The 23125-nt window shown below is 42.7% G+C and overlaps 2 protein-coding genes across 2 annotated transcripts; one reads left to right on the forward strand and one right to left on the reverse strand.

Moving 5' to 3' along the window:
- The first annotated feature begins 1653 nt into the window (after positions 1 to 1653).
- On the forward strand, positions 1654 to 11772 carry LOC139209317 (uridine-cytidine kinase-like 1). Its single transcript, XM_070838966.1, has 16 exons — positions 1654 to 1718; positions 3771 to 3988; positions 4209 to 4315; positions 5634 to 5804; positions 6079 to 6150; positions 6299 to 6488; positions 6610 to 6671; positions 7748 to 7770; positions 7871 to 7969; positions 8063 to 8156; positions 9397 to 9459; positions 9560 to 9682; positions 9921 to 10028; positions 10286 to 10442; positions 11053 to 11622; positions 11705 to 11772. The coding sequence occupies exons 1-15, from the start codon at positions 1654 to 1656 to the stop codon at positions 11130 to 11132; spliced, it is 1632 nt and encodes a 543-aa protein (XP_070695067.1). The 3' UTR covers positions 11133 to 11622; positions 11705 to 11772.
- Positions 11773 to 16346: 4574 nt separating this feature from the next.
- On the reverse strand, positions 16347 to 22786 carry LOC139210252 (uncharacterized). The gene is made up of 6 exons (XM_070840265.1): positions 22653 to 22786; positions 21424 to 21481; positions 21237 to 21270; positions 19775 to 20322; positions 17384 to 17521; positions 16347 to 16914 (listed from the first exon to the last, which is right to left on the reverse strand). Exons 1-6 carry the CDS (start codon positions 22784 to 22786, stop codon positions 16381 to 16383), a joined length of 1446 nt encoding a protein of 481 aa, XP_070696366.1. The 3' UTR covers positions 16347 to 16380.
- Positions 22787 to 23125: the final 339 nt, after the last annotated feature.

Genomic DNA, 23125 nt, shown 5'->3' on the forward strand with positions numbered 1-23125 from the left:
GCTCAGCAGCTGCTGCATGTTGGCACAGTTGTGCGTCACAGGCTGCCCGATGAGGAAGAATAGCACTAAAATATGTTAATAAACCTTTAAGTTTATTCACCTTTAGTTTGTGGGACTCATCGCTGTCTTCACTGCGAGTATGCAATTGACTTGAAATGAATTTTCAATATTATTCTGTTATTATTTTCCGGTTCTTTGCTTTAAATAACTTTCAGAGATATATTAAAGGAGAAATCTCATTAAAATAATGCAACAAACCCCCCTGAACTATGTAAAAATGTCCCTGCTGCGAAACATAACATTGTCCTCTGTATGTAGGGGGTATAGTACTTGAGTAAAATTAGCAATATTACACTATAAAATGCATTACAACTAAGTACGTAACTAGTAAACATTAAAATGTAAAAGTGTTAGTTGTGCAACAGTGAAGCCAAACAAAAAGGATAAGGATGAATTCAAAACAAGAAGGAAAAAAGACAAAAGCAGGAGAGAGAGAGAGGGCAGGAGGAGAGATACGTACATTAAAACATCAAAAAGGAAAATATAAATACATAATAAAAGAATAAGAGCAATGACAAAAACAGTAGAAAACAAAAGACAGAAACTTCTTTGCATTCATTTCTCAACTGTAGCCACTAACTACTCTACTTAATTACTTTTCAGATTAAGATTTTACATGTAAACATGAGATAAGTTTTTAAAATATGATACAATTTTGTTATAGATTAAATTAGAGCTGCAACTAATAATCATTGTCATTATTGATTAACTGTTTGGTCTATAAGATATCAGAGAATGGTGGAAAATTAGCTCCATCATGCCCAACTACAATATTAAAATGCTGTTTATACGTTAATGCGTCAATAATAATTACAGAGTTCAGGCTACATAATTGAATTGATTTGTTCTACGAGAGGGGAAAAAATGAGCAATAATCATTAGTGTTGTGGTCGTGAACGTCATGCTGCTGAGAGCACTTTATCCTGCTGAGACGGGCTGAATGTCTCTAATGCAGCCTCTAAGAGCAGGTATAGGCTAAGCTCTCTGGGGCCGAAGCAATTGCACAATTAATTCTTTAAGTCTTTTTATTCAGGGAAAAATGCTTAAAAGCTTATCCAATGTGACGATTTGCTGCTTTTCTTTGCTTTACATCCTTGCAAACTGAGTATTTTTGAGTTTTGGACAACTGGTCAGACAAAACAAGGCATTTGAAGACTGTGAGTGACATTTTTCTTTATTTTCCCACACGTGTCCTGTTAGAATAAGACTAATTTCATTGTGGTTGGTGCTGTAGTTTCCGTGGCTCAGATCAGTGAACTGAGAGGAAGGATCAGCAGGAGACGTCCATCCCGTCCTGCTTTTGTTTGTAGGTGCCTCTATTAATACCAGCCAAGCAGCTCTTTGCTGCAGTGATCCTCTTAGTGTGTGTCAGAGAGGTGGACGGAGAGAAAGGAGGACACATGGACAGCAGCATGGAGGGATGAGCCGAGGTTTTGGACTCCACAGACACAGATGTGTGAGGCGGACTAGAAACAGACCTGTAATTCAGACACGACTTTGGTCAGCGTTACTCCACTGAGGGCCTGTTGTTTTGGGGAGGTTGCCACGGCGACAGGCGAGCTGGAGGGTAGCAGGTTGTCGTCTGAAGCAGATATGACTCTGCTGGACTGCACAGGAGCCAGAATCTCCGGCTGCTGGTCCCTGAGGTCTGACCGCAGGTAAGATCTGACTGTTTGTGTTGCTGATTTCTCTCAGGCCAGCCAGGATGTCACTTTCCACCTCACAAAGCTCACAAACGCACCGTGGAGGTGTGTGTGTGTGTGTGTGTGTGTGAGCCATAAATAGTCTGTAAACAGGGGAGGTCGAGAGGTCAGAGGAAATGTGGGATCTGGGTTAGTTTGCTGTGTTTTATCTGCACTCAGTCACAGAGGGCTGCCTGTAGTCTGTCAGCACTCAAACATTTGAAACTGCATCGGGTGAATATGCCAAACGCTCATTAGTCCTCACTTCTGTTTAGAGTTTGAGCGCGTGGTTGAATGTGTGGAGTTTGTGTGTGGAGTTGCTAATGTGACTGCTAATTGCTGCCCAGAGTGCAGGAGTCCCTAAATGTGGCATCAGAGACTGTGACGCACAAGATAAGCTGACTTTTGTTTGTTCCAAAGTAAACGTTGGCGTGAGAGCCTAATCTTAATGTCGGTGGCCTGATCTGTAGATTAGAGTAGCACACGTTAGCATCAACACGTTCAAGGTAGTGATGGAAGAAGTATTCAGATCCATTGCTTAACTAGAAGTACCAAAACTACACCGAAAAATACTTTGTTGCCAGTAAAAGTACTGCATATGTTAAAGTATTATCAGGAAAACAACAGTTCTATATAAGCTCTGTGGGTGTATAAAGTATGTATCTAATGATACAGTATACTGCACTGTACACATACTGTTATATATTATATAATTAGATTTTATTTACTCATGTATTAATGTTTAGGCAGCAATTTGTTGTTGTGGATCTAAGTTTTTATTATCTTATATTTGGCTGTAACTTTGTCCTTGTGGATTAACATGGTGGTTATTTTCTGCAGTACCTGTTGGGTTTGTGAAACATAAGGGAATAGTGAGACGTGTCCGTCACATGTGTTGTTTTATCTGACCAACAGACTTAAAAGTGTAATTTAGACAAAGAAAAGCTGCAAATTGTCTAAGAAGTATGAAAAATGTTTAATCAGATGATTTTTCAGAGGAATCAGAAGTTTTTTTAATAACTAATTGTTTACTGTAGGGTTATATTGACACAAGCTGTCGGATGGATGTAGTGGAGTAAAAAGTACAGTATTTCCCCCTGAAACACTCAACAAGTACCTGAATTTAGAATTTAAGGAGGTAGCTAAGATCTGACCTAATGTGGCAGCCCACAGTCTTACACAACACACACACGAGAATGTGTTTGTGTAACTGCACCGAGATGTTTTCCTCCTGCACCGCAGGTTTTGGCATATTTGAAATTGCATCTCCATACTAGCTGTTGAGTGCAGCGCGGTTTGCCGTGCAGACGTCACTCTGCCAGACCAAAATATTTCACATTTCTTTCTTTTAAATGTCTTTTCTTGCTCAAGTCGACTTCCCACCTATACACATATATAAAACATAAGATTCAAGATTCAAGTGCTGTTCTTGTGTTGCTTTTCTGACATGACTATGGCCTCGGCCGTGCTGAGGTGACACCATCAGTCATTAAGTTTACTGTCACACAAGATGGAGAAAAACAATAAAACCTCACAACTGAGAAGCTGGTTTGAAACACACTTCTTACTAATTCAGCTCTGTCTTTGTACTTAGCTGTGATGTGGAATGTAGCTTATTTGTAAAATCCGATTCAAAGCTCACAGTGCCACTTGTTCTCTCTGTTTTAAATCTCAACAAAGTTTGGAGAACACAGCGCTGCCACGTGACCTCATGGCTGCAACCATCACCAGTTTGATTCCAGGCAGCTGCATGTCTCTCTCTCTCTCCTCCATTTCCTGTCTGCATATCCACTGTCAGTAATGGACATGGATGACCTTTGCTCGGCTGATGAAGAGAGAGTTGTGGTTGATAGCTCTAAATGTTCTGTAAATGATTCAGTACCTACATACTGAATATTGTATAGGAGTGTGTGTTACCAACCTGCCATCAAAGATAGTTTTGATATATGATATGTTGGTGAACTGGAAGAGGAGCAGCTGTTTGATACTGTGTGTGGCAGACTTACTACACTGACTGTGTTCATGCTGTAACCTGCCCCGCTGTGTACTGTTTTGCAGTGGGAGCGGGGAGGACTCGTTGGACCGGCTCCTGCCCCCTGCCGGGGCCCCTCGCAGGAAGAGCACTACCTCACTGAGTAAATCTGAGCCTCCTCTGCTCCGCACGGGCACACGCACCATCTACACCGCCGGCCGACCCCCCTGGTATGACGAGCACGGGACGCAGTCAAAAGAGGCCTTTGTCATCGGTATGACACTCGCTGATGATGTCCTCGCTCCTCCTGACTGTTTTCCTCTCTCGCTGCCAGATTGTGGCTTTGAGCTGCAGAACCTGTCCTTTTGTCCCCTTCTGTGTTATTATACCCATAAACACTTTACTGCCATCGCACATGCATACCGCCAGACAACATTAGACACACTCTGAAAAACACACATAATGGGCCATTGAAATGCTGTGTGGATCTGCAGGGTTGTGTGGGGGCAGCGCCTCAGGGAAGACCACAGTGGCCAATAAGATCATCGAGGCTCTGGATGTGCCCTGGGTTGTGCTGCTGTCGATGGATTCTTTCTACAAGGTGAGAGAGAGTCAACCATATCAGTCTTCTTTTTCTTACTTTATTTGGTTGTTATTCATTATCAGTGGGTTCAGGCAGCTCATCCAGAGTATTTAACAGTTTGCTGGTGTGAAGGATAAAAGAATTTCTTACCCTGTAACCTGACCTTTGGTTTGAATCCACCAATGAAAACACTGAAAGTCAGACTAAAGACAGACAGAAAAGAAGGAAACCCAGAGAATGTGACTGTTATCGATGTTTGATGAAAATATATTTGCTCATTTGTCCTAACAGGATGTACATTTTTACATTTTGGTTGATATACAACATGTTAGTTAATGAGCTTCAGAGGGCAGAGCCAGGTTTGCTGTTTCTCTGTTTCCAGTCTTTATGCTAAGCAAAGCTAAACTCCCAGCTTTAGCCTCATATGTTTAGTATACAGACTTGAGAATTGTGTCGATATTCTCATCTAGCTCTGCAACAAAATGAATTGAAGCATGTTTAACAAAATGTATTCCTTTAAAACCTCAATCATGCTTAAAGGATCACTGTGGTATTTTTAAACCTGGGCCCGGTTTTACATATTTTTGGGGCAGTTGCACCCAATCAAAGTTTTAAGTGTCTGACAACATCACAGAAAGGATCTCTACAAAGATTGCCCTGTAGGACCCTTTCTGTGTTACCAGAAACAGAGGTTGTGTCAGGCTATTGACACCAACCAGACTCCATTGATAAAAATAGTAATTTGACCACACAGAACGTGGGAGTAGCTGGTCTACTGATACTTCAATCGGTTAGTTAGTTTGTGTTGTTGTGTGTTACACAAATATTGTGTAGGATCCAAACTAATCCTTTAAAACACCAAAGTCACACTGTAACACAAACTAAATAACAGAGACAGCGGTAGACCGTAGACTACAGTCTAAGTGGTAGATTAGAGACTCCATTGTAAAATTACTGTTTTTGTCAATGGAGTCTGGTTACTTTGAACCGAGCGATATAACGGCTATTTCTGGTTAAACAAAAAGTATCGCACAGGTCTATCTCCATAGGGATCCTTTCTGTAATGTTGTCAGACACTTTGAATAACAATCTTAGCCTGTCAGAGGCAAAAACAGGCATTTTTAGCGGCAGTACTTTGATCAGGCGCAATTGCCCCAAAGGATTATATTACAGCCAATGTAGCTCATTCCTGGCCGTTCTCGACTGCTGGCTGAGGCAATATATAGTATGTATATGTAATATGTAAAAGTAGGGCCCAAGGAAAAAAATACTGGGCTTATCCTTTAATCAGCAACACTCTGTGAACGTGTGGATGTTACAGTAATGTGTTTTACAGGTTTTATCGCCAGAGGAGCAGACTTTGGCAGCAAGTAACGACTACAACTTTGATCATCCGGGGGCATTTGACTTTGAGCTGCTCGTTGCCACCCTGCGAAAGCTGAAGCAGGGCAAGAGTGTGAAGATCCCGGTGTATGATTTCACCACACACAGAAGACACAAAGACTGGGTGAGTTGTGTCTCATCAGCTGTGTTGTTTCTTCAGAAAACAACTTTAACTGTTTAAAGATAAAATATGCATCCTGTCAGAGAGGAAAGCAGAACCAGCTACTGTACATTCTGTTTTTCTGTGAGTTAATTTTTCAAAGCTGAAAATATATTATAGACTTAAATAAAATATTTGTTTCTCTCAAAGTGACATTCTGCTGCTTTAATCTTACAAAAGCTGAACTGAGGCAGCTTTCTGCTTTGAAGACTCCTGGTTTCTCCTCCTCTTTATGCAGAAAAATGTGTATGGTGCCAGTGTAATCATATTTGAAGGAATTATGTCTTTTGCGGACAAAGAGCTCCTTCAGGTAAGGCAACATGTTTTTTTTTCTTTCTTTTTGAAGAATTATTGAGTGAAGTAAAGCAATCATCAGCAGGTCCTGTTGTCTGAGCTGCTGCTTTGCTGAAGTGAATATTATTGAATTGTTCGGGGCTGTTTGCTCTTCCCACCTGCAGCTCCTGGATATGAAAATCTTTGTGGACACAGACTCAGACATTCGGCTGGTCCGCCGGCTCCGCAGGGACATCACAGAGCGTGGACGGGACATTGAAGGCGTCATCAAGCAGTACAACAAGTTTGTGAAGCCAGCTTTCGAGCAATACATTGAGCCGACCATGAGGCTGGCTGATATTGTTGTGCCGAGAGGTGAGACAAGCGAACGTCTTCACCACCAAACAACCTCAACTAGAGCATTTTGACGTATTGTTGACTTGTTTGCCAGCGTCACCTCCAGCTGCACTGCTGTCCTCTTGTTTTTCCCTCCAAGGTGGTGGGAACATGGTGGCCATTGATCTGATAGTCCAGCATGTTCACAGCCAGCTGGAGGAGGTGAGTGGCCAGAACACTGGTTGTACATAAGAGGGTGGCGCCACCATGTGTCCGAAAGCTGTAACACACAGACAGAAAGAGAGACTCCCAATTGTTGGAACAATAAACTGCTTCCAGATGAGATTAAATCAGAATTTCTCAGTCACAAACTGTCATCATTTTATCCCACTCACATAGAATGAAAGGACAAGTCTGACATTCTTCTGTATCCCATTTATTAACAACAGATCATTTGAAAATACCAAAACAAGCTTATTTCTCTGTGCCATAGATCTCCATGTTGTGCAAATACTGTCACAAACACATGGATGAGGTTTGATTGTATTTTATTGAATCTGAACCCCTCTGAGGTCCCTTATTGGATCTGTTTACCTGGTGTGATTGGTGGAGAATGGGGATGTCCTAGTTAAAGAATTTGTACTGTTTCTGTCCTGTTATTTTACTCAGTATGTTACCTAAACCACAGATATTCCACTGAAAGAGCGAAGGTTTTCACTCCATATTTTATCGCACAGCTCCGATATTAATTAAACCTGTCCTCACTCATTTACGAGGCCAAATGGTGTTTGTTCCTCACAGTGAGGCTGTGCTACAGCTGCAGAAACTATAAGCTGATTTAAAAACCACACAGCGGAAATAATATTTTTTCTACTTTATCATTCAGTCAGTATCGGCTAACTAATCTCAGATTACACTTAATGTTTTGTTAAAGCGAAATTATTGTTGAGTGGGACGGTTCCCTGGATATGCTGTAACAATGGCAGCAGGCTGAAGCTGCTCCCTCGTCCTTCTCAAGTTATCAAAAACGAAACGTGATGGATGGTAGATGAATATTTAAGCAGGGACTTGCTGCTAACCTCATTGTCGTGATCCTGCCTCCTGCAAACACGGCATGTCACAGTTGTTTCGTTGACGTTGATGAAGTGTAACCACGCTTTCCACACTGTTACTCGTTTTTAAAAACTGAAGTGATGGATGGGGCTGAGTGCCACAGACAGGCCGAGACAGTCTTCTCACTATCTGCATTTTTACGCATGTTATTGTCTTTCTCTTACCCTCTCTTCATGCAGCGTGAGCTCAGTGTCAGGTATGCGGATATGTTTAATGACTTTGGTCATCGTTGTCATGTTCACACCTCCTTAGTGTAGCAGAATAACAAAGTAAAACCTTTTGTTCTGACAACCTTTTCTTGCTCTCAGGGCGCTGCTGGCCTCCGCTCAGCAGACTCAGCCGCTGCCCCAGACGCTCAGCGTGTTGGAGAGCACGCCGCAGGTTAGAGGCCTGCACACCATCATCAGGTACCAACTTGTGCTCCAGGCGTCATGCTGTGAGTCCTTGTAAGAGCGCATGCACTATGAGTTTTAAAACCCTTTTCTTTATCTATAATGCAGGAATAAAGACACCAGTCGAGATGAGTTTATCTTCTACTCAAAGAGATTAATGCGGCTGCTCATAGAACATGCACTAACGTTTCTACCATCTCAGGTGGGTGCTCATTCAACGGCTGTGTGAATATTAAAGGGGCTGTAATGCATATTTTTATTACGGTCGCTCATAGTGACGATCCCTCAGGGATTTATGACCCAACTCTGCTGTTCCCCCCAGGTCTTTGGCTCCAGTCAGTCAGTGACTTGTCTGTGAACACAGTGGAGCACTTAGCAGCTAAAGAGCCTGATATTTCCTTCTGTGAATAAGTGGTGACCAAAACAGAGCTTAAAAAAAAGAGATAATATTGAACTTAATATCATCAGGACACTTGCTCCATATCTGCCGAATGTTTAAAGAGCTGTTTGCTAAAAAGTTCACCATAACAACATAAAAGGTGACAATATGTCACTGTTTTGTTCATAGCTTGTTTCAGCTGCCCCCAAGTGGCCAAAAATAGTAATGACAGGTTTAAATGACCTTAGCAATAGTATATAGTAATAAAAAAGTTAAAAACAAATAATCTCTATTTTGTCTCTTCATCACCTGCTTTCCATGCCATCCATGTGTTTTTGGAGTTTGTATTTACTACCTTCCAGGCAGTCATTTAGTAGTCATTTAGTTTGACAGTCAACCTGCAGAGACATGAAACTTACTTGAGGTAATTATAATAATCACACCTCAACTATTATTATAATTATGTTTTTGTCACAGTTATTGTGGCTTGATTATAAGGCTGAGGGGACAGGGACTATTTTGAAACTCAGCTAACTGCTAAAACAACTTGACAGCCTCTTAAACTTATCAACTTTCCCTTTATCTGTGTTGTGATTGTTTCTCTCGAGTGTTTCTTTTAGCAGACACCTCAAGTGTCCGCTGTCACAGTTTGAATGTGCCGACAAGAGAGAGTTTCCAAAAACACAATGTAAAGTTTCTGTCTGTGCAGGTAGATGTTTTATACCATTATGGCATCAACCAAAAACACTGGATTCCTAGAAGGTGTCATAAAAGTTTCTCTGGAAAATTGTCTGTATTAAAGTTAAGTGTGTGCCATTTGTGGTGAAAGAAAGCCAAAGAAAACAAACTGCCCTTTTTTTTAGGTGAATTATATTGCAGTAATATCGAACATATGCAGTGTTTATACTAAAGAAATCCCTCACACATTCACAAAACAAAGTTCTATATATACATACAAACATATGCATGGATATGTTGATATAGTGGCACTTTTCTTGTATCTGAATATGCGCAGTGGTGTGTCTGTGTGATAAAATGTTATTTCTTCTGTGCTTTCTAACAGACATGTGTAGTTCAGACTCCACAGGGCCATGAGTACGAGGGCCGCAGTTACAACGGGAAAGGGGTGAGTGATGTTCTTGTTTTACGTGGTCTTGTTAACTTCCTGCAGAGTGTGTCCTCGGGATTTCTGTCATCACGCTTGCTCCACTGCCTCGTCTCCACAGATCACCGGTGTGTCGGTCCTGCGGGCAGGAGAGACCATGGAACCCGCCCTCAGGGCCGTGTGCAAGGACGTCCGCATCGGCAAGATCCTCATCCAGACCAACCTTGACTCAGGGGAACCAGAGGTAGATGAAATGAGTCATTATGTTTAAAAAAAAAAAAAAAAAACAATCTTCTGCATGCCACAGTTTTGGAGACTTTACGGGACGTTGGATAATGTCTCAAAAATCGCATCAAACAAAAGATAAAAATGTTTTGATTGTTCTTTTTTTCTTTCTTCCACATGATGTGTGTCTCCGTGGTAACTACCCTTCCTGCTTTTGTAACCATGGTAACCTGTCTCCTCCTCTCTGGCCTCTCCAGCTGCATTACCTGCGTCTGCCCAAAGACATCAGTGAAGATCATGTCATCTTAATGGACAGCACTGTCTCCACCGGCGCTGCTGCCATGATGGCAGTACGAGTCCTATTGGTGGGTGGAGATTAGCATCATTATTCTTCAGTGCAACAACAGTAGGACCTCTCTCCTCTTGGTCAGTCACATGTGTTCTGCAGCTCATCTGTGTGGTTATTGGTTGGACATTTGCACTGTCCTGGTGAGGTCAGATTAGCTTCAAATATTCATTAGAGAAATATTTTCTTCCCCCTTCTTTCCACTTGGTAATTACCCTTCTGATGATGCTCAGACAGGCACTGACGGTTGTTGCTATGATGTGTGTGGCTGAGCAGGATCACGAGGTGCAGGAGGATAAGATCGTGTTGGTGTCGCTGTTGATGGCAGAGCTCGGGGTGCACTCTGTGGCCTACGCCTTCCCGAAGGTCAAAATCATCACCACCGCTGTGGACAAGAGTCTGGATGATTTTTTACATGTAATTCCTGGTATCGGTAAGCCATCACACGCTCAAGCTCACTCTTTCTGTAGCTGCACTGTAAAACCAGAAGGCATATGTCTGACACTTATTTGGCAATTTTTGTGTCTCAGAGAAAAACATGTCTAGAAAAACTTCAACTTAATGACATTTCATAAAATGTTTTCAGCACACCACCCTGTGTTCAGTGCGCAGGGTTTTAGGTGCATGATTTTATGCAGGAAAGAAATGGTCCACGGTCTTTACAGAGGATAAAAGACAATAAATGTTTGTGTTTCAAGTCGACAGATTTCATTTCATGTCCCAGCAGATTCTAATTTAATGCTTGTGTCACCTCAGATCTGAAGCAAGCACTGCTCTTGATCACCACCGTAACTAAGCTACACAATATGCATATCAGACAGACCAGTATGCTGTCTGTAAACAGAAATACTTACGTACAATTACATAATGAAACGCTGCATGCAAATATTAAGATCATCAATTAATTGGTCACGACAGATCATTTCAAAAAACCGTCACAGTTTAGTTTCACTGCGTATTCATGCTGTGTTTTGTCATTATCTTCTCCCGACCACAACCCGCTGATACACAGGAGCTCTGAGTCCACTGTTGTGTGTTTTCAGGGGACTTTGGGGACCGGTACTTTGGGACAGACGGGACCGACGGCTGGAGTGATGAGGACCAGGAGCAGCCGTCGTACTGACACACATCTGTGAGCCTCTGTGAAAGAAAATGCAAACACTACTTGAAAACTCCTCTTATTGTGCATCCTCCCCTTCAGGCATAGACCAGCAAAAACTGTTACATTCACTTTTTGTGTACATGAAGTTTTGTACTCTTATACGACAGATGAGGCCCGGTCAAGTTGTATGTGTGAGGGATGTATGTTTGTTTGTTTATTTATTTATTTTTACAGCTCTTCATACAGAAGGGTCACATGGGTGAAACAGTGCCATTACCTTTGAGGTACAGTAATGCAATAACAATATTAATACATGTTAGATGATTTCATCCTGGATTGCACCAGCTGCTCGTGAATCCTGAACTTGAAAAACTAGTTTCAAACTCATCATTCACTAAATTGGGTTGCATCATAAAAACCTAATCTGTGTCTTGAATTAAAAGGGCTTTAGAAATGTGTCGATCACTGTAGCATCACAAGCTGTAACATAACTTTCACCATAAAAGAAGCCGTTCCAGCGGCCATGCTAATGTTCACAGTGGCAATGCGAGCACGCTGGTATTTAGCAGGTAATGTTTATCAGTGCATCTGAGGCTGATGGGAATGTCATTAGTTATTTTGTAATAAATCAAAGCATTCAACAAATCAAGATTTTGACAAGATAATGGTGCAAAATCTTTCAAAAGTTAAGGGATCGGCAAAATCATCCTCAGGGGACTGCTGTACAGACTTCATAACAATCCATCCAATAGTTGTTGTTTCACTTTAAAAAAAAAAAAAGAACCTGAACCTAGAGGAAAAGTCAGAGAATTCCCCAAATCAGTAAGATTCATCTTCTGGGCATCAGCGATTTCATGGGGATTAGTTTTTTTCAGTCCATTCAGTTAGCCATGCAACAGTAACATCTGCCATTCAGTAGGTGTAAACGACTAATCACTGCATAAGAACTCATTTGTCTGGTGCAGCTCATTTTAACTTACTGCTTCATACGTTTCCACGCAGTCATTTCATTGGAACTTTGCTACAGTTTGTGCCTCTCATGTAACGTTACATGATTCGAGTCACAGAGCTGAGCTGCAGATGTCCTGATCATGACCTGATTATCTTTGAAAAAGCCTGTGGAATAAAACTTAACTCTGAAGGTATTTCCAGAATAAAAACAATGGGAAGACTCACAAGTTTCTGGTAGCTGCACAAAAATATGAGATATAGGAAAATAATGTCTTATTAGGCTACAACATTTTTCTTCATTTTGTTTCACATTATGCAAATGAAGCAATAAGACTTTCCAGGTGTCATCTCTTCTTAGTAAAGAGCAGCATAACTTGACAAACAAGCTAAAAATATATTCTATTGTACAACAAACTGAATAGTTTTTCATCCAGATGATTAAAAAGAGTCCTTGAAGTTTCTGGAAATACCCCCTGGACAGGAAAATCTGACTCATAGCTCTGTGACTTGAGCTCAACTTAATACATCAGAGGCACAAACTGGGTCTAATTATAACTACGCTGAGTTTGAATTTACGAACAGCTGATGCAACCAGCTCAAGAATATGTTCTGATATGAATTCACACTTTACGCTGCTCTGACAAGACGTTTTTATGGAGGGTTTGTGATACTCCAAGACCAGGAGCAGAGTAGTACATTTTATACTGAACACAACACAAAGGGGATCATCATCATCATTTTGTAGGCTCACACAGTCACAGTAGGTGTAAGATGCCTGGAAGTGTAGAATAAATCTTAAATGCAGGGTAAAGACAGCATCCTGGAGATTCTCACTGCCTCTTTCTGCTTGTACTGGAAATGTACATGTTCTCATTGTGTGTCTGGACCGATGGAGCAGGTGCAGTTCAGATCATCAGTGCGAGGTCACGGCCGGTCGCACGCTCTCGTCTGAGTATTTTTCACGGTGCTGTGACTCTCAGGGTTCAGACACAGGACGCCCGGCTCCCCCTGTGCTGCACTTTAAGCCCTGAAGGGGTCGGTATAGCTCACATTTAGCTTCTCTCAGTGTGATTTATAGTGTGTCCCTTTGAGAAATCAGTGTCTCTTCACAGTGCAGAAGAATGCATACAGACTCACCTGATTCCCTTCCGTTTTACAGGGTAAAATATGGTGCGATTTGATGTCACGAGAGGCAGTTTTGCAGTGATGGAAACGTCCTCGTGGTTCGTGATTTTACCGATTGATCTGGTGCAGAATGTAGTGTGTTAATGCTCAGTTATAAACATACAAGATTATGATGTTATGTTAATGTGATTTCAGGGTTACAAAAATGAGCAATAAAAAAAACCTCAAGCCTCCTAGTTTTCCCTCCCTGTCGTGTTCACACCGTTTGCTCCCCACAGGAACACACCTCGTGCTCCTCGGTGGGTCACAATATGATTCCCCAGCCGGCTTTGTGACCGTAGGCTCAGCTTTATGTCCTCTCTCTCTCTCTGATCCAGTGTCTTTTTCACTGTCATGTCCCCTCAATGAATCTGGCAGTCTCATTCATGTATTTATTCATTCATTCATGCTCCTCACAGTGAGATAAACACATCACATAAGCCGTGAATGTTGTATCATCTTCACACCTACAGCATCTCCTGCTCCTACACATTTGTTTTGGGCTGTTTGTTTCGTGCGATAGCTCCTCACCGAGCGGGTGACACTGTGATCACGGATGTCATACGACGCACGCTGTATCCTCCAAGACAGCAGAAGACTCGCTCGCCCATGTGACTACTGCCTCAAGGTTAACCTGTTACCATGGAGACAAGCCCGCCAATGAAAATTCAGCAGACGGTTGCGATGTTGACTGCAAGCTTTTTGTTTTAAGGGGTGACCTATTTTTTTTTTCTCCCCCCATCTCCCAACCCACCCCTCCACAGCTACTCAGACGCAGACCCCACTACTCTGGCACACGTGCACACAGACGTTCACACAGATAAAAAAAAAAAACATGGGAAGGCTACTCCGGCACACACACACACACACACAGATGCACATACACACTCATACTCCATGTGAAATGAGGTTGTAAGGTTGTACACAAAAGAAGCGAGGGACAATAGAGGAAATGAAGGCTTACATATAAACAATAATGTGTGAAAATACTACACGTTTTTAAACAATAGTCATAATTTGCCCTGGAGAATTTAAGTGCATAGGTATGACAAGGTTTTTCTTTGCTTTGATAGGGGCTGAAGACATGAATCTACAGGCAGCATTTGAGATCAGAAGAAAAGGTTTAAATTATAGAGTCTTTGATCCGTCTGTAGTAGAAGGCAAAGTGAACTCTCGGTGATATTTAAGCCTTAGAGAAAGTTGTCATCAGCGTCACTCAGCAAATTCTGCTGTCTTTCAGTTTTAATAACTGACACTATGAGATAAAACATATTTTTTTTAAAGTGCCACTTTATTACAAAAGTATAAACTTGACTGACATTTCATGAATAGTAATCTTGATATAAAACATTACAATCTTTTGCACTTAGCACTTAATTACACGCTTCTGAGTACAAGACCCTGTAGTCTGAATAGCAAACACACAACATTAGCTGCCACATTTAACTTAGCTGGGCTTTCCAAGAACACACCGTAGCTTCATGGCTTCAAAAACAACAAACAGAATACACTGAAATTTACATTGCAGCTGTTTTGCAGTTTGTGTCACAAGATAAGTCATTCCAAAACACAATTAAACATAATAGAAAAAGATAGATTTCTTGACACTGATGATATATTTATTATTCTTTCTCTTTTGTAATGTACATACACATTGCATCAACATACAGTATAATCACATTGTTTGCTGGGGGTATTTGGTCAAATGAAATCATCGTTATTGTCCAGGATTTTAATGTAATTTCGAGTGTGTTATCCTCAGGGTGATGCTCTGCTGCTTAGCGAACCATTTGCTTCACATTTTTGTCATTTCTGCAATATTTTTAACACTGATAACAGAGAGAGAGGAGAGTGTTCATCGATGGAGTGATGATGAGACGTGACGTTTGCTAATACACATCAGTTCTACTGTAGCTTTCCAAGCTGCACTATGGTGAAACCCAAGCAGATTCATATGACCACAAGGCGGGGACTATGTAGATGAACGGTCCACAGATATGAGTGAGGACTGAGCAGAGAGAGGGGTGTGTGTGTAGGTGTGTATGTGACCAGGGTGGACGGGGAGGGAGGTGTTGAGTGGACTGTCTCCACCTTTAGGACTCGAGCAGTTCTCTTTAGTCTTGTTTCATCTGTACTGTGTGTGTCGCGTGCAAAGCTTGAGAGAAAGTTAACTCTCGTCTCTGCTGCACAGAGTCCCACCGAGCCAAAGACATCCTTTATCTAACTGGCTTTGTGTTCTACAGAGAAATAAAGCAACACACTAAAAAAATAAACAACCAACGACAATAGAAAAAAAAAACATTCATATAGAGGTACCACATGACAGTGCTTGATTTTTTGTTAGGTTTTTTTTTTTTCACTTTTTTAGCATGCAAATTGTAGCAGGCAAAGTGCAGAAACAGGATCAACAAAGTAAAACACTTCATTTACAGACGGCAGTGGAGACAGTGTTCAGTCCATGTAAGATGAAACAAAACATGATGGAGGGGAAATATCTGGTCAGTTTTTAAATGTGACAATGGTCTAAATTAGTCGAAGTTTTTAGGAGGAATGCAAAATGTGTGCAATTTTTGTTATAATACTCTCATAATTGATTCTCTTGGTCCCTGAGCTTTCAAGTCTTTTGATTAGTAATTCATTCCTATATATTTCAATTCCGTCCTGAATCACATCTTGACCAACTACAGGGAAGGCCTGTTCATAACAGACTAAGTGCTACCAAAAGATTTCACACGATCTGTGCCTTTTCCCCAAATAGGAGTCCTGCTAGGACCAGGTAAGCAACTATTTTTACCTGCTAGAACTGAGGAAGAATTTAGGCTTTTTACTTTTTTGTGCTTTGCACATATGTATCAGTAAAATAGAAGTGCTACTTTTACCTACAGATTGCTCTGCAATGGTCTTGTGCTCATTTGTTATTCACTACCTTTGGATTCCTTATAAGGTTTATAGATTGGACTTTGTATTCAGCCCAGGTCATAACAGATCAACATTACTGCCCCAAGGCCTCCGGAGCCTGTGAAAGGCATGACGTTATGACTTGAATGTAAACAGTATGTGTGGGTGAGCATGACAGGGGCTCAGCCGTCACTCCTTGTGGTGTTAGCTCAGCTCCTTGTGTTGGAAGGATAGGGGTCACAGTGCACCCGCCGCCTCAGAGCCCTGTTACATACATCTCCATGCCGTCGTTGAAAGTGAAGATGGTGGTAGTGCTAGAGGTGGCAGAGCCCTGCTTCAGGTCGCCGATGCTCTCGTACAGGTTCTCCCCCGGCAGCAGCAGGGCTTTGGCAGGCAGGTGCTGTAACTTGGGGGTCTGCTGTGTAGGCGGCGGTGGAGGGGGTTGCTGTTGCTGCAAGGGCTGCTGGGCTTTCTTCCTCCTCGGCCGCAGGGTGGCACATGTGTTTGGGGGCCTCTCTCGCTTCCAGCCACCTTCCATGTTCTCATAGGCCAGATCGCACTCCTCCGTCCCGATGGACTCATAGCAGTGGTCGTCGAGGGGCCCTCCAACTGCTTTGCCTTCCTGAAGGGCCCACGTCTGGGGTTTGACCACTACACTAAACCCCCCATCCCGGTCTCGGTCCCGGTCACCACGACCCAAGGTCCGGAAGCCCGGATTGGAAGGGGGAGACCCCGGCACTGCTCTCTTCTTCTTTCCTGGTTTACACACTTTTGAGTACATCTCAGCCACCTGCAGTCAGACAACACGTTACTGAGATCATGGACTGTAAAGTATGTATGTCACATATGAAGCTGGAGTCAGTGGTCAGTTAGCTTAGCTTAGCCTAAAGATACATGATAATACAATTTTACATTTCAGTTCACATCATACAAATTAGGCAACAACATATGTCTTTGTCTGAATTATAAAATAGACTTACAGTTTAGGTTTTAAAAATATTTCTTAATGTGCAGTGGACTCATTTCAGTTAATAAATACTGTACATGTAAGGATCCAACTGGGGCGGGAGTATGTCCATTTCAGAGTGCTATAACTTGAATAATGTGCTGAGTTAAGCAGACACTGAATATGGATACTATAAAACAATGTAAAAATGTATTTGTCTAATATAACAGCCTAACAGTAAATGTAAGAGGAACATTGGGAACAAGGAGCTTCAACACAGTAATTTAACAGAGACTGAAGAGTCCTTGCTCACCACAGCGGCAGACGGTTGTATATTCTCCATTGTGTGAGCAGCCAACGGTCCGAGGGCTTTATTTTGGTGCATGAGCATCTCCTCGTCCTCTGGAGGCTTCCAGATGTACTGCTCTCCATTACCCATAAACATCACTTCCTGTCAACAGCACAACAAATTGCATGTGGGGCAGAGCTGGTCACATGTCCGGCGCTTGGACTATTTCTGAATATTGATACTGCATTTTAAAAACATGCCCAATAGGGTTCAGAAAAGACAAATTAACCACTTTGATGATGCAGATGAGACATAACACAGAGCTGGCGTTAGAGAGGCATTGAATGGATTTCACACTGTGTTGAAATGATTTTTCCCTGAAAGGTGGAGCTTATAACGAGGGGAACCATGTGCTAATATTCTGGATGACTCAATTTCAACATGTTGCGTCATCCACAAGAAAGTCAGTGGTGAGCAGCGCTGCGAGCAGACTGTGTACACATGTAAGCCTGTGAACTGTGCGTGTTACTGAACTCAGGTCACAGCAGAGAGTGCGACCTCGCTGACCTCACACAGGGCAGCAAATGGTCTCCCACTGTCACCTGGAGGGGCGCACAAAGCCGTGCATCCACTGTAAAAGCAGACAGTCTGCCTGCGCTCCTGCTGCTACGAGCATATGGAGGAGGTGACACTGCTGAGAGTAGAAATACCCCACTATCACCAAGAACTCTTCAACAAATACACACCGCTCACTGGCCAGACTTCAAAGAAATTTCTACAGAAGTGCTAACATATCACAACACCATGCATGATGTAGTCGAGTGCAGGGGAAATTGCAGCATTGGCACAATTACAAATGTGTACATCCTCTGCAGCATCAACAGGAAATCTAACTTTGTGCATCCTGCTCGCTGTACCTGGACTATAAACTGCACATTCATAAGTCATTCTGATGCTAGAACTATACACTGATACATTTATAATAAAGACATTTCTTACACATCAATACGGCTGGCAACAAAAATCTGAGCCTGACAATCACAACGAAGACCTCAGAAAGACTTTTCACACCAAACTGATGCACTATGTATGTTGAACCACGACTAAGGCCGCCTTTGAGCCAACTTTAGCCGAGTGAAAAAACGCAGTCCCCTTGAGGCCCGTTAGTCAACGCAGAGGAGGATGCCAACTCAGAAGCAGGTGCCAATGCAGAGGACAACAGCATAAAAATGTAACCTTCATCTATAACTTTCCAGGGGTCTGGAAACTGTCGTGCTATGTTTTGGCATCTAATAAGCCATCAGATTTATAGATCTGTTATGCACGATCTGTTACTCACGTTGCTTTTCATGTCTCACTTGTACCTGCAGCAACACACCCAATCAGATGATGGAGCTGCTTTCAGTCTGAACGCCTGCTGAGAGTCTGCAGCCACACGAGCATCTCTGTGGTGCTGTGAGCTAAATGCTAATGTCAGCATGCTCATGGTGGTTTACCGTCGTCACCATCTCAGTTTAGTTAGCATGCTAGCTAACATTTGCTAAATAGCACTAACCACAAACTATTTGGTCATAAACCAAAGTATTGGACAAGTTAAAGCTTTGACCTGATGAAAGGTCTGGGGCTCATCAGAGTGATTATCAGCATCAAATTTGACATGACAATTGATCCCATGGTTGCTGAGACATTTGAATAAAAACCATAAAATGTCAACATCATGGTGGTGTTAGAGGAAAAGTCAGCATATCACCAATGATTTATTTATCCTCTGGAGAACATGAATGTCTAGTTGACATATTTCAGCCTGAATGACTGACATTTCCATCCAGGGCCACTGCAATAGCATGGATAATAAATCGACACTTTCAGTCAGTGCACAAGGCATTGACTCAGTCTTAACCTGCTTTGTATCTGCCGCTCCAGTCTGGAGGACTACTAGCAACCCACGAGCTGTTTACTTCCTCTCCGTCCTGAATCCTGTTCACCTTCCCACGGCTTTATGGGATGATGCTATACAGGATGATCGCAGAGAACATGCGTAGCGTTTGTCTTCAGTGGCATCAAATAAAAGGTCACCAACATTATGTGAGAAAACCTCTTTCGTAGAATTAACAGGCTTCTTATGTGGGAATCTGGTCTCTGGTGTTTTTCTGCCCTTTGTGCTAATCTCTTCCCACGAGAGAAATCTTATCTACAAACCTAATCTAACTTTACCCCTCATAAACACAATCTGCCAATGACTTGTCACCTTCCACTAACTAGCTTTTTCATGGCGTTCAACTGCATCTCAAGGTCCTTATCTGCATATGGAGTTTGCCTGGTTGTCATGGAGATGAGATGCAGCAGAAACTACTGCTACTGGACTTTATTCAGCATGTGAACATTAAAGCTCAAGGAGTATTTTATTCTGCCAACCTTTGGGAATGATGGGACGTTAAAGGCGTCCATGTTTCTACGGGGCAACTTTGTGCTGTGAGGGTGTGGCGGAGGAGGGGCGGGATGTGATGGCGGGGCGTGTCTTGGAGGCGGCGCCGGCGGCTCCCCCATATCCGTCCCACTGTCCCTCTTCTGGGGTGCCTTGTCGGCCTTCCTCAGCTTCCTGACGCAGGCATACTCGGCCGTCTCCTGAGGGTGGGGGGGAGACATGACCTGGGCCTCGGGTTCGGGCAGCCCTCCCTCCACGTCCCCGTCCGGGTCCGGGGGCGCCGGGGTGTTGGCGGGGACGGCCGGAGGTGCCGGAGTGTCCGTCTGCCCAGCTCTGCCTACCATGGCGTAGAGGGCATCGTCAGTACGTGTGGTGGAGGAGCGTCGGCCCACCTCAGAGTAAGTGTGCTCTCCATCCTCTCCAGTCCCAGAGGGGATCTGGGGAAGCTGCCTGCCTTGAGAACGAAGGTCAGAGTTAGACCGGCAGCCGAGCAGCAGCAGAAGGTCCATGCTGGCTGGACGTTTCTTTTTAGATGCCTCTGTAAGGCACATACAGGCTGCTATTACTCTCTGTGCAGCCGACGCCCACCATAAACCAGAATTCACATACATTAACTCCTCTGCTACTGGACGCTTCTGGTAAGACAAACTCTGGAGCTGACAGTAAACTGGGAGCTGATGTAGATGTTTGAGGATACGTGTCCAAATTAACTTCATTCCATTGCCGTGGAAGCGGGACAAGTAAGAAGCTGGACATATGCTTATATTTTTCAAACGCTCTCAGGCTACTGTCACAGTGCCCACAAACACAGTTCCCTGTTGACTGTCAGCAATGGAGCACCAGGACTTCTCTTGGCTCTCTAATTTCTCTGTCTTTGAGAGAGAGAGAGCGAGAGATGCATGTTCATAAACCAAGACTGAACAGTCCTGTGGAATCAGACGGGGACGCTAATGTGACGTGAATTCTGTTTTAGGGTAAATTTCTTGTCTAAATGTTCCTTCAATGTTATTACAGTGAGACTTTGCACGGATTTAGGACTGGATCAGATACAGAGCACATCTAGAAAAATGAGGTGATACTTATATTGATAAAAACATTGATGCCATTGTTAAACATTTACTTAAATATCTATTTGCATTGTTTTCTGTGGACTTCCAACCTGGTGTTAGAGGACGAGGTTGAAGCCAAATTAGCCAAATCAGAACATGTTAACCCCAGCGACTCAAGTATTTCCCCCAAAATCCCTTTGGATGACGCCAAAAGTGCTTTGTCATGCCGCTAAAACAGGAGGGGGATGTGTAGTAGCAGAGAAGCTGACACTCAGGAGATACAAGGTTCTCAGCAGATAACAGCGAGGTTCTGCTCAGAGCAAACAGCTCAGGGTTTATATGTGAAAGATGCACTCACTTTTGCCATTGCAGTTCATCTTGTTCATCTCAGTGTCTGATTTACTGATGGACCGCAGCTTCGACTGCCTGAGTATACCCTGGCAACACACAGACACACACAAGGCCAGTTAAACAGTAATTAAGACTGAAGACTCCTCTGAATGATATTGTTCCCTGGTGAACTGAGTTGCTTCAGCTACCACTGCTGCAACAAAAACAAAACATTGAGGAGTGTGTTGCCTGATACCTACCATGTCCATGAGACGGTGTTTTCCACCCTCGCCGGGAACATTGTGTGTCTTCCCCTTCCTGTGGCAAACACAACCGATCTGTCATACAGGTTGACACTTACTACAGTGATGCACTGTGTGTGTGTGTGTGTATATATGTGCGTGTGTGTGCAAAGTCTGAGTCATTGTCCATGTATGTCTGAGTCATCTTATGACTGTGTGTGTGTGTGTGTGTGTGTGTGTGTGTGTGTGTGTGTGTGTGAGAGAGAGAGACATTTGTATGTGTTTGCCAGTGGTGGAGAGTCACTGAGAGTCACATCTACTGAAGTACTACTATACTTCAGTGCAGTTTTGAGGTACTTCACTTGAGTATTTCCTTTGTATTTATACTTTACTACATTTCAGAATGAAATATTGTACATATTGCTCTTATTGTATTTAGTCAACTACATTACCGCTCATGTATTTAGTCCATATAACTGCGGTTACTTTTCAGGTAAATGTTTTACATTAAAAAAAGCACATGATACGCTTTTGAATACAATTAATTTTTAAAGGTCAAAAAATGTTCCAACCTTTGTGGCTTGTTACTAAAATTCCTGTTTAGTTGGGGATCCTTGTCATGTTTCTGATGCCTGTGAGTTGTTTGCAACTCACTGATTTCTCATTTGAACTTGATGGTTAAACTTCAGGGCTACAAATTACCCAACAAAAGTAAAGATCAGAGAATTTTGTGTATCAGAACTTTTTTTAAAATCTCCTTTCCTCCATTAAGCATCTCACATCTCCTCAGATTTATGCTGTAACCCTTTGAAGGGCACCGACCCCTCAGTGAGGGAACCAGTAACCTACACTACCTTCTGGTATATAACGCTGGTAAAAATAGCTCCTCCTGAAACTGTAAAATGCTGTTTACACATTGTTGCATCAGTGTGAACAACCTAATGATGTCATTTATAATAATAAATCAGTTGAAAGGGACATTTTCCTCCAGTACCTTTACTTTAGATGCTTTAAGAACATTTTGCCAATAATATTTCTGTACTTTTACTCAAGGAAGATTAAAAATGCAGGAGTTTTATATGTAATGGAGTATTTTACATTGTAGTATTTTTTTTACGTAAGTAAAGGACCTGAGTACTTCGTCCTCGTCCGTCATCATTATGTGTGCCTGTGTAAATATTCCTGCAAATGTAAATGAGTATACACGTGTGTCCATCTATGCGTGTGTACACAGTGCCTGCTCTCACCTCTGGCAGCCCACGCAGAGCACCACGATGAGGATTGTGACAACAAAGGCTGAGGCAGCAGCGATAGCACCCAGCAGCAGGACCTTGCCGTAGGGAGGAGCCGTGAAGTTCAGCCCGTCCTGCATGGAGGCCATGTGGGAGCGCTGACGCTCTCTTGCTCTCACACACTCACACTCGCACCCTTACAACTCATGCACGCAGGGAAGTGCCACGGTCTCACTGGGATCTGCAGCGAGAAGGCACAGAGTGGTGCTTAATTACAAAATAATTTAACCTTTACAAAACATTAAGTAGGTTAACAAAGCAGTGGAACCAGAAGTAAAATATTCACGTTGCAAAAAGCATGAAGGAGGCAGCCGTTTGAAAATAGTAAAAGTGAGACTTCCCGTCCAGTGCTGAAGCAGTGAACAGACATTACGCCTCCGGCATGTGCTTCTACTTTACCTTGTTTGAGGGATTACTGAGCTTTGTAT

Source organism: Pempheris klunzingeri, chromosome 11 (assembly GCF_042242105.1).
Source record: "Pempheris klunzingeri isolate RE-2024b chromosome 11, fPemKlu1.hap1, whole genome shotgun sequence".
Taxonomy (NCBI): Eukaryota; Metazoa; Chordata; class Actinopteri; order Acropomatiformes; family Pempheridae; genus Pempheris; species Pempheris klunzingeri.